This window comes from Pteropus alecto, unplaced genomic scaffold (assembly GCF_000325575.1).
Source record: "Pteropus alecto unplaced genomic scaffold, ASM32557v1 scaffold314, whole genome shotgun sequence".
Taxonomy (NCBI): Eukaryota; Metazoa; Chordata; class Mammalia; order Chiroptera; family Pteropodidae; genus Pteropus; species Pteropus alecto.
Window position 1 is genome coordinate 644,079 of NW_006435849.1, and position 11,006 is coordinate 655,084.

An 11,006-nucleotide genomic window follows, 5' to 3' on the forward strand; every position below is an offset into this window, starting at 1 on the left:
CTCAGGGCACCCCCAGATCAATCAAAACACTTACAGCCTCACATTTTTCAAGAACAAGGTCCTCACTGCCTGCCATGGCACCAGCCAGACACTTCGAGAATGTGGGCTGTGATCCCCACTGTTATGGCATAGATGACAAATAGGGGATGGGAGTTGGTTCATGAATGCCATTCACTTATGAAAGATCAGCAGCCTCTCTCTTCATCAAGCACCCTCATGGTCGTTATGAATGTCTGATTTGGTTCTGGAATTCCAAAATAATTGATTCCAATCACTCTTTTCATCTCAATGGTTGATTCAGTGGAGGGACTAAACACTACAGCTTTCTACTTTGCCATTTTGTATGACATCCTTTCAACTTCACTCTTTTGCATGTGGATATCCATTTGTCCCAGAACTGTTAGTTGAAGAGACAATTCTTTCCCCCATTAAACGGTCTTAATGCTATTATTGAAAATCAATTGACTGTACATGTATGGGTTTATTTCTGGATCTTAATTCTATTCTGTTGGTCTATATATCTATCAACATCATGTTCTTAATTATAGTGGCATAATGGTTAAGTTTTATAATGTGCGAAGTTAAGTCCTTCTTTACTCTTTTAAATAATTTTCTTGGCTACTGTCAGCCATTTATTTACTTCTTGACTTTTTAGTCACAATTTAAACGGTTGTTTCCCCTAGCATGGCAGACACTGTGAATTCCCAAAGACCTTTTCCTTTGTCCTTGCCTTCCACTACCATGAAAGCTGGAAAGCTAAACTATTCACCTTTCAATTCTCCCTTTTAGCAAGAGGTAGCCATGTGACCAGTTCTGACCCGTGATATATAAGTGGAAGTCACTGAGTGACACTTCTGGGAAACTTTTTAAAGGAAACCTATTGGTCTATCGGGCCTTCTTTAGCCTTTGCCAGTTCTTCCTGCGTATAATGCCGACAAGGCCTCCAAACGCATCATGCCCTTAATGACACCAGTGAGCTAATGAACTAGACCTGTACTCTTTTCTTCCAGGTTGCTGCTGCTATTTATCCTCTTTCTACATTTTGTTAATGTTCTTCTCTGCCAATTCTAATATCTGTGTTAGTTTTGGGTAAGTTTCAATTGGTTATTCTCCTAACTACGGGTGTTGTTTTCCCGACTCTTTGCATGCCTAGTAATCTTTGTTCGGATGCCAGACATTGTGACTTATACCTTGTTGGGGGCTGGATATTTTTTGTGTTCCTATAAATATTTTTTAGGTTTATCCTGAGGTGCAGTTAAATTCATTGGATACAGACTGACGCTTCAGATCTTGCTTATGTGATATTAGGTGAGTCCAGAGCAGTATTGAGTCCAGAGCTATTTCTTACCTTCCTCCTGTTAGTTTTGGGTGTAGTTTGCTCTTCATTTTCTAGTTCTTCCTAAGTATTCAATCCAGTACTCCATGAATTGTGAGGTTTAACAGTCTGGCTGGTGAGAATAGGTACCAGCCCCATGTGAGTGCCTGTCACTGTTCTCGCTAATCCTTTTGAGTGTTTTTTTTTTCCTTCAGCCTCATGTAGTTTCCTCATATACACGCTCCAGTCACTGATCCGTGCTCTGCAGAACTCTGCAGTTCTCCCTGTGTGATTTTCTTCTCTCCGGTACTCTGTCACATATCTCTAATTATCTTGGTCTTTCCAGACTTCTATCTTCATATCCTCAACTCAGCGTGTTCTAAGTTCCACCCTACTGCACCTCAACTTGCACACTCACTTGGGACAGTAAGCTAAGACAACTATAGGACTCACCTTATTTGTTTCCTATCTTTCAAGGATCACTGGCCTTCGTTACATGACATTCAGTGTCTTGAAAGCCATGGTTCATGTATTTTGTCTTTTTTTTTTTTTAATTGTTTCAGGTATGAAGTATCTAGTCCCTGTTACTTCATCTTGGCCAGAAACGGATATGGTGATATTTAAAACAAATCTTGAGTTGGCTAATGCAGGCTTATGATGTGTTTATCTGGCTCATAATGTGATTTGATGGAATCCTGGTGCCAGTGTACAGAATTTCTCCACCTTTGTGGGAACATCCTTAGCCAACAGACCTTGCACACATGGACGTTGCCAGCTCTGGTTACTAGTATCAGATTTTACCAAGTTTCCCTGTCATGTACAGCTGATTACTCTTTGATAATGTATGAAAATGGCTGCTAGCCAAAACTGAGTCCAAAATTTCCCTCTGTAGTGAGAAAAGACTCATATGTACATGTGTTATTTTTAGAAACATCATAGAATGTACGTGTGCCTCCGAATCTAGGGACATGCATGTATCTTCTAAATCACTTGTTTATGTCAAGCTTTACTGTCTTTCAGAAGATTTTATACTTTCCTTAAGTCCTGTTCTTCTCCAGACAAATTGATTCCTAGGACAAATTCTATTTTTTTCATAGTACCAGAAAAGCTGTTGAATTTGTATAGTTGTTCTATATACAGAAATCTTTCAAACTATCTTAATTCATTTAAGTTTCTTTTCTTACAGGAGTCACGTGGATGATCTAGGTACACCACATTTCTGCTCCATATAAAGATCATTTTTGTCTTTTTTTTCTAATGTGTAGAGTTGTTCTTTTTCTTGACTTATTACATTAGCTAAAATCTCCAAACACAATGCTGGAAACAGTGATGAGTCATTCTTGTTTTGTTCCCAATTTTAATAAAAATGATTTTGGCTTTAATTACCATATGTCATATGCCATCTTTCTTTGATAATCACTAAACTTGATAATCATGTTCAAAGTTTTCTCATATTTCTATTTGACTTAGAATTTATATAAAGAATAAATGTTTAATTTTAGAAAAAGCCTTTCCAGGCATCTATTTATGTAATTATACATGTTTGCATACTTGAGCCTCTGTTTCATCATCTGTGAAATGGGAATAATGATAATATTTTCTTGATAGAGCATCATGAAGTTTACTCAATAATCTAAGAAAAGGGATCTGATCTGGACTGAATCTTTGTACCCCCCAAATTTATATGTTGAAACCTAACCCCCAATGTAATGGCATCAGAAGGTAGAGCCTTTGTGAAGTGATTAGGTCATGAGGGAGAGCCCTCATAATCGAGATTAATGCGCTTATAAAAGAGATCCCAAAGACTTCTCGCATCCCTTCCACCATGTGAGAATACAGCAAAAAGCTGTCTACAAACTAGGAAGCAAGTTCTTACTAGACATGGAATCTGGACTTGATCTTGAACTTCCAAGCCTCCAGAACTGTGAGAAATAAATTTCTGTTGTTGTAAGGCACTCCGTCTATGGTATTCTGTTGTGGCAGCCTGAACGGACTAAGACAGGTCAAAACAGGATATTCTCATCATGTTCTCCTTAATTGCATCAGTGTAATTAATGCTGTTGATAGATGAGTCTTTACCGCTATTGTTTCATACTTCTTGACCACCCCTAATCTCCCTCCTGAGCCCCAGATCTGAGGTTCCTACAGTCTCTTGGATAGCCTCCTTTAGAAGTCTCTCTGACCTCCAACACCCTGATCCCAACCTCAGTGTCTCTCCCAAACCTGCTCCTTCTCCCTGATCTTCATCTCAATGACATAGCCTCTTTGGCCCCCAGGACCCGGGCCTTTTCCTAAATGCTCCCACTCCTTTCATGGTCCGCTACCTCCACAACCTGTTCACTAGGCCTCTGAGCATATCTCCCACCTGCACCTTCCTCTCTTTCCTGTACCAGGCTGTGATCCAGCACCATCCTCATCTGTCTAGGTCCCTGGCCTACTGTTTCCCTGGGATCCCTGGCTCTAGTTCTGAGCCATCCTCCACAGGGCAGCCAGGGGCATCGTTCTAATATTTGACTACATCCTTCAACTTCTCAGCTCCGACTGCCTCTCTGATATTTCCCAAGTTCTATAACATGACCCCAGTGGCCCTACTCACTCTGGAGCTGTCTCATCACGGACAGACTGGTCTGACTGTCTGCTCTCATGTCTCCTCAGAGTGTATGTCCCCTGGGCCTCTACTCCTAGAGGAGTGGAGGGTGGAGGACATCTATCGTCGTTTCTCGCTGGAGTTGAGCTCACTGGGTGGACAAAGAGTGAAGAACAAAGGCACATTTGCTTTTTGCCTTTCAGCTTCCTTTCTCCCTTCTTGACAGCACATTGTCCTTGCAAGAACTGCTCTTACACACACACACACACACACACACACACACACACGAGCATGAGATTAGGGAGTGAACGACTCAGCTCCAGGGATGAACTCTGGTTGGTTTAAACCAACCAGGGTCTCATTCCTCTGGCAATGTGAGTGGTAAAATGATGAGCTTATGACCCCATCCAAACAGGGTGACTGACAGGACTGACAGCCTGCTAATGTTGGACTCCAGCCCTTTCTTTCTCTGGATAATAAGATAGGTATGTGCAGCTCAGAATATGACGGAGGCTGACCTGAGGTAAGAGGCCATACTCAGAGGAGGGCAGAGCAGGGAAAGCTACAGAGAAATGGAGCCAGAGTCCTATAGATATTGAAGACTTCTGGATCAAACTGTACCCGAAGCCTATATTGAGAAAACCTATATATTACCATTTCAATATGGACCATTCAAGTGACATTTCTTGCTTCTTGCATCTAAAACAAAGATCCTAACCTCTCCAAAGTTTGTTCCTTAAGCTAGACACCAGATAGGTGTTGACATTGAAAATATTTGACAGTTGGTACTAAACCTGGGCACCTAACAATAAAAACAGACTACAGGCACTTGGCCTGGGTCATTAAGGATTCTGCTTGACTATAGGAAGTCAGGGGCACCTTGGGGAGAGGCTGAGTTGGTAGGCACACAAAGAAGCCGCTATTTACCAGCTGGCATGGCAGGATTTTGGTATTTTAATGATCTATGTGGCTGTGTGGTCTAAAGGAGAAGTCAAAATTCAAGCAAAGCAGAAAGGAAGGCTTGGGGCGACAGGTTGCATTTTCAAGATAGCCCAAGAAGTAAGGGATGAGACTGGGTGAGGTTTGGGTGGGGCAGGTAAGACATTCAGGTCAGTGGCTTCTTCCCAATTTTTTCAGGTTCAGCCTTGTTCTTCTCTGCCACCTGGAAGCTGCCCCTGGAGCTAACACTGGATCTGGTCTCAGATGTGCTGCTGAGGACTCTGGAAGAGGAGCTGTGAGTGTAGTAGAATTCTGAGGTGATGATGTTGTTGATCTTCCAGCGAAGGAATTTGCAGGTTTTCACCATAAGGGGCAGCAGGAGGCAGAATATGATGTACAGGATCACCACGCTGAGAAAGATGCTGATTGATACCTGCAGGCACCATACAACAAGCATAGGTGGGCAGCCTGGGGGGGTCCCTTCCACCTGGCAGGGTAGCTCCTGGGAAGCTAGCTACTCACCATGAGAATGAAGAAGGACCGCCTGGCACTGAGTGGAAGCCCATGGATATGCAGCAGAAAGGTGAGCTGGTAGTCACAGTATGTGCTCTTGTCCACACCTCTGTTGGGGGAGGGGGTCCAGGATTGGAGAGGAGTCAAGGACCCCACAGGGAGCCCCTGACCCCACCTGGGTCACAGGCCTGGCTCACCTGTTGCTCACCAACACCTTGAAGAAGAATTCGGGGGCGAAGATGCTATGGGGAACGGTGTCATGGCATGGGGAGTTCTGTAGACACAGCCACCTGGGAGACCAAGTTCAGGCACTTATGTTGCAAATCATGTCTAGCACATGCCAACCCCTAATTTCTCTCTCCACCGCACAGACTCTGGATGAGCACCAACTATATACAATCTTATACATTCTTCCCTGATTCATCCTTCATTCATTCATCCAATAGACTGGCTGAATGCCTAGCAAGTGATAAGACTATTTGTTTACTCATTAATTTCCTCCTGCCTTTACAGGTCCATCTGTCAATTCCATTATTATGCATTCATCTAGATTACACCTATTATACATCTATTATGTGCCAGCTCCTCACTTATTCCTTGCTGCCTTCATTCCTTCAGCTCGAGCATCTACTAGGTACAAAGTCATATCTTCATTCATTTATTCTTTCCTTTGTTAATTTATTCAACAGACATAGGTTGAACACTGACAAAGTGCAAGTTGGTTACTTTGTTCATTCACTCCCTTCCTTCATTTGCTCATGGCATCATTTTCTTCCTTTCATTGAAACAAAAATAGTAATTGAGCCCTTATATACTAATTTCTTCTTCCACTGTTTTATTCATTCATTAAGAACTCCATTCAAATGTCAATAAATGTCTATCATTCATTCATTCATTCATTCTGTCTCATTTTACCAATACTACGTTGAGTTTTTTCAGGACCTGGACCCGTACGGGTGACAGATCCCACAGGAGACAGTGACCACCAGAGGGGTCAGGGCTAGATGGGGTAGCACAGGAGTATATGGGAGCCAACTCTCCCATCTAGAACCATCAGAAAATCCTCCTGGATGAAGAGGCATCTGAACTAAGGCCTGAAGAAAAAGTAAGAGGGACCAGCCCCACAAACAGGGGGTTCAGCTCATGTAAAGGTCAGCCTCATTTGAGGAACACAAAGGCGGTCAGTGCACATTGGGGATCAAGAGGTCTCCCAGAGACAGAAGGGATGGACAGGCCCTAAAGACCGTGGTGAAGTAGGGCATAGGGGAGTCTGCAGCCACGCACTCACTTAATGCCCAAGCTCTGGTGGGACATGACGTTGAAGGCCGAGTCCTTGGCGATTGTTGTGTTTTTTGTAGTCCAGATGAGGCTCTTGGTGCTGTGGAAGACAGAGCAACCTCAGTGGGGGTGCTTCAGAGGCCGGCTTAGCCTGAGGCCAGAAGTAGGTGTGGTGTTAGGGGGCGGAATGACCCCTTTGTGGGCGGGGCCTCACATTGGGGGTGGGGCAAGAGTTTGTGAGAACCTAGGAGACTTGCTGTGGGCGGGGACTGAGATCCCAAGGTGCGTGGGGCCTGCAGCGAGGGTGAGGTGTGGACCTGGACCTGAGAAGCCTGAGGGGTTTGCAAGGGAAGGAAGGTTCATTACTGGCTGGCCCGGGCCCTCAGGGATTACTTGTCCAAGGGGCTGTTGAAGCGGTAAATCTCCTCCTCACTGTATTCCCTGATGTTGTCCAGGTTGGGCCCACCACCTACCACCTTTAGCACGTAGCTGCCGGGAGCAGAGGTGCGCCTCGTTATTCAGGCTCCTACATCAGCTCTATCACCCAGCCCCCACTCCACTCCCTACCCACCTCCCCACTCCCGTCAGCCGGGGCTTGGCCAGGCCTTTACCTGCCCTTAAAACTGCCAGAGTCCCCCGTCACCATATCTTGGATCAAGAAGAAGGGGTAGAAGGCTGTGAGGTCAGAGGGGTTAGAGACCAGGAGAATTAGCTTGGCCAGAGAAGTGGAGGACGGGGTCGGGGGGAGGAAAGAGAGAGAGAGAGAAGACCAAGGGGTAAAGCAGAGGATGGGTGGGGAGGTGAGCTGGCAGAGAGGAAAGCCCGAAAAAGCAAAGTGGTGGGGGCAGAAGACAATGAACAAGGCAGAAGAGGGGACTGGACACGCACTGTCGCGGAAGTGGAAGCAGGGCATCTCGCGGTTGACATGCACGCAGTCGAAGTAGTGTTTGTTCTGCAGGCGGTTGTACTCCAGCGTGTAGGTGATGTCAAAGGCCAGGCGCTTGCCGGGCGGGCAGCCGATAAGCACTGGCACCATCAGGTTGCCCTGAGTGGGAGGAGAAAAGACTTGGGCTGGGGGGTGAGATGAGGACACCCCTCCTCCCACGCACACCACCACTGTCTGCCATGCTCGCTCTCACCAGGGAGCAATCCAAGCATTATTTTCCTTAAAATAATACTCTAATAACCTCAAACACTCATGTAGCTCTTCCCCTGTGCAAGGCACTGGGTGATGTTCTCTAAGTGCTGTACATATTCAAAGGCATTTGATCCTCAAAACTGTTTCAGGAGCTTTTACATCTGATCTAGTTATGGAGGCCATATTAGTGCTGTGTATGTTAAAAAATGAGAAGATAGAGGTTGTATCTGAGTTCAGTGGTATAGGGGGCTGAGTTACTTATGATACTGGGGATTCTGGGCTTTTTAGTATGGAGGCTATAGGTATTGTTGCTTTGTATAGTTATGGTACTTGATTGGTTGTTGTTACTGGGTGGTCTTTACTTATTGGTGGAAATGAAATGCAATTAGGCTCAGGGTTAGTGTAACGAGGAAGGGAAGGAAATATGTATATACACACCCCAGTATATATAGTGGAAAGTTTCCCCTCCATTCCCATCCTCCAACTGTCCTGCCTCTCCTCTATCCCCAGAGAGGGAACCTCTGTGAGTACTTTCTTGCTCATTTCCCCAAAGTTTCTTCACGCAAATAAAAGCAAAATGAATATATGTTTTCAGTGAACCTCTTTCAGGCTAATGCTTTATATACACTATTGGGAACTCAGCTTTTTTTTTACTCTTAAGAATAGAATACGTTTTGGAGACCACTCCACATCACTATGCGGTCTTTCTTTTCTTCCTTTCTTCCTTTTTTTTTTTTACAGCTGCATATTTTACCATTGCACGATGTGCCATAATCTATTCAACCACCCCCTTATTAATGTACGTTTAGGTTGTTTCTAACCTTTTGCTGTAATGGTGTGTTGCAGATTAGATTCCCCAAAGGAATCTGCCAGGTCAATAGTGGGGGTGTTAACTTTGACCTTCTGTGGAAGATAATGCCTATCGCTAAGCATAGCAGGACACACCTATGGAGGCCGAGGTCAGTCACTCTTTTTCTGCACTTGACCCTGATTATCTCATGTAATCCAAGGAGTTGGGGGCAGTAGCAACCCAACCCCCTTTTTTACTGCCCTAGGTCGTACCAAGCCAGGTGGGAGGAGTACCAGGCTTCGTCTGCTGGTGAGTGGGCAGGGAAGTGGGAGGGAGCAAAGCCTCTGGGTCGGATCCATCCTCCACCACTTATTAGCTCCCTGAGTTACTTGGAGATGTCTACCCTCTCTGAGCCTCAGTATCTGCCTCTCTCTGCAAAGGGGCTATTGCATGTATAAGTAAGTGAAGAACCGAGGACCCAAAGTGAACAAAGCATGTGTGAGTGGGCAAATGAAGAGCGACATGAAGAAGAAAAGCCAAGCTTGCCCACGCGGGGCCTTCGTGACAACTGGAAAAGAGAACCCTGTCATATATTTTACTTCCCCCTGCAGAACAGTGTCAGAAAGAACACACAAGCTCGGATACAATCTACACAACTGTAAGGGCCGCCCTTTCTGAAAACAGAAAAGGATGAAAGAAGCGAGAGTGTGGGTGGGGTTCCCAGGGGAGCACACAGAATCAGCCCTGTCAAGGTGCCATCCAACCCCTTCCCTCCCAGCACAGGGCTGGGTACCCCATGGTCTAATACTTGCATGCGGGGCCCCTGCATCGTGTTCTGGAAGCAGTGCCCAGCCGAGCCCACCACCTGTGGGTAGTAGGTGATGACAGTGGGTCCTGGGCCCAGTCTTTCTCCTCATCCCCCATCCTTCCCCTCCAGGCTTGGTCCACACCTTGATCGTCACAGAGGTCTTCACGAGGTGATGTCCACTAATACCCTGGTCAAAGCAAAAGCTTTTATCGCTGAGCGTAACCTGGGGTGGGGGACAGAAATAAAGGGGTCAACAGGCGTGCCCGAAGATTCAGGGTTAGTTCAAGTAACCACCGGCTTGCAGCACGTCCACTGCCCCAGTAAATCTGCCCCTGTACCTCCTCACCATCTGGTCTCACCCAGAAAAGCGCCGAGTTGCGATTAATAAAGATCTTCTGTTTCACCACCGCGTGAATACAGGACGGATCAGCCAGCCCCAAGCCTAGGCCCAACTGGCTCCGCAGGGGGAAGGTGCTGTCTGCTCATAGCACGTGGAAGGGTTAGGGCCTCCTATCAGCCCTGACAGGAGCCCTACCCTGTAGATGGTGCCCAGGTCCCAGCACCCTCCTGCCCCCCGCCCCGCACTCCACTCCCCGCTGCTCAGACTCCACTTGGTCTCGCCCACAGGGTCTCGCCCACAGACCGTGCTCCGACTCTGACTTGAATGAGCGGCCCCGGACCGTCAGGAAGATGGAGAACTGGTAGCTGGTGCCCTTATCCAGGAAGATGCGCTCGGGCAGCTGGTTCCCAGCCTTGAGGTCATAGAGCTTTTTGTAGCTCATCATATCGATGTGCACGTTACCCGCGCTCCGCCAGTTGCTCGCCAGGTAGAAGTAGTAATCCTGGAACGTGGGAAGCAGGGCGAAGTCAGTACCTGGAGAGGGTACGGGGAGGGGGCGGGGCGGGGCCACCTTTCCCTCACTCGCAACCCTCTCCATGCACCTGGTCCTGTTTCTTGTTCTTCCACCAGTGCCAGGTGGAGTCGTGCACAGGGTCGGCGTATGGCTGCGGGGACCGCCGGCACCGTGAGCCGGGCGGGGCACAGGGGAGCGCCCCCAAGCAGTTGGCATCCCCAGGCCCCTTCCCAGCCTTAATCCCGGCCCCTAACCCAACCCCCGGGCCGCCCTGCTTTCAGCCCAGAGGCCACACCCGCAAAGCCATCTCCCAGAGCTCTGCTCAAGCCCCCTGCCCCGGAGCCCAGACTCATCGAGGCGCCTCCGCTGGGCCACCCTCCGCAGTCGTTCCTCCAGCCTCGCGGGCCTTGCCTTCCGTGCCTCCGCAGTCCTATCTCAGACCAGGCCCGGCCTGGGACAGCCCCCCAGCCGCCCACCTTGTCATACTTGGAGTGCAGCCAGAGCAGGTAGTAGACGAGGCCCTGATAGAGAGCCAGCGAGTTCTCCGTGTGGAAGCCAGAGGGCTCCAGCACGCGCGGCGGCTGCGCCCGGTAGCGCTCCTGGCGCGTGTATCTCTGCGGGTTGGGCAGGTTCTGCAGGCGCATCACCGTGAAGGGGCAGACATTTCTGAAGGAGAGCGTCATGTGGCTCCTGTGTGGCGGTAGTGGGGGATGGAGGCTGGCATTTCCGTGCCAGCGCCCCGGAGACTCCGCAGGCTTGTTTCCCACTCCCCAAATCACATCCA

General features: G+C 47.7%; 1 protein-coding gene across 1 annotated transcript in view; it reads right to left on the bottom strand.

Annotated features, from left to right (window-relative positions):
* Positions 1–4,824: 4,824 nt before the first annotated feature.
* CATSPERG (cation channel sperm associated auxiliary subunit gamma) overlaps positions 4,825–11,006 on the bottom strand; it is a 25,568-nt gene continuing 19,386 nt past the window's right edge. Inside the window, exons 17-29 of the mRNA XM_025046657.1 lie at positions 10,699–10,912; positions 10,311–10,373; positions 10,008–10,210; positions 9,728–9,842; positions 9,511–9,591; positions 9,369–9,425; positions 7,521–7,677; positions 7,244–7,307; positions 7,026–7,121; positions 6,643–6,732; positions 5,552–5,644; positions 5,364–5,463; positions 4,825–5,274 (exon numbers count right to left, since the gene is read on the bottom strand). Of these exons, the coding sequence (XP_024902425.1) occupies positions 5,008–5,274; positions 5,364–5,463; positions 5,552–5,644; positions 6,643–6,732; positions 7,026–7,121; positions 7,244–7,307; positions 7,521–7,677; positions 9,369–9,425; positions 9,511–9,591; positions 9,728–9,842; positions 10,008–10,210; positions 10,311–10,373; positions 10,699–10,912 (1,600 nt within the window). The 3' untranslated portion in view covers positions 4,825–5,007. The remainder of the gene's footprint in view (positions 5,275–5,363; positions 5,464–5,551; positions 5,645–6,642; positions 6,733–7,025; positions 7,122–7,243; positions 7,308–7,520; positions 7,678–9,368; positions 9,426–9,510; positions 9,592–9,727; positions 9,843–10,007; positions 10,211–10,310; positions 10,374–10,698; positions 10,913–11,006) is intronic.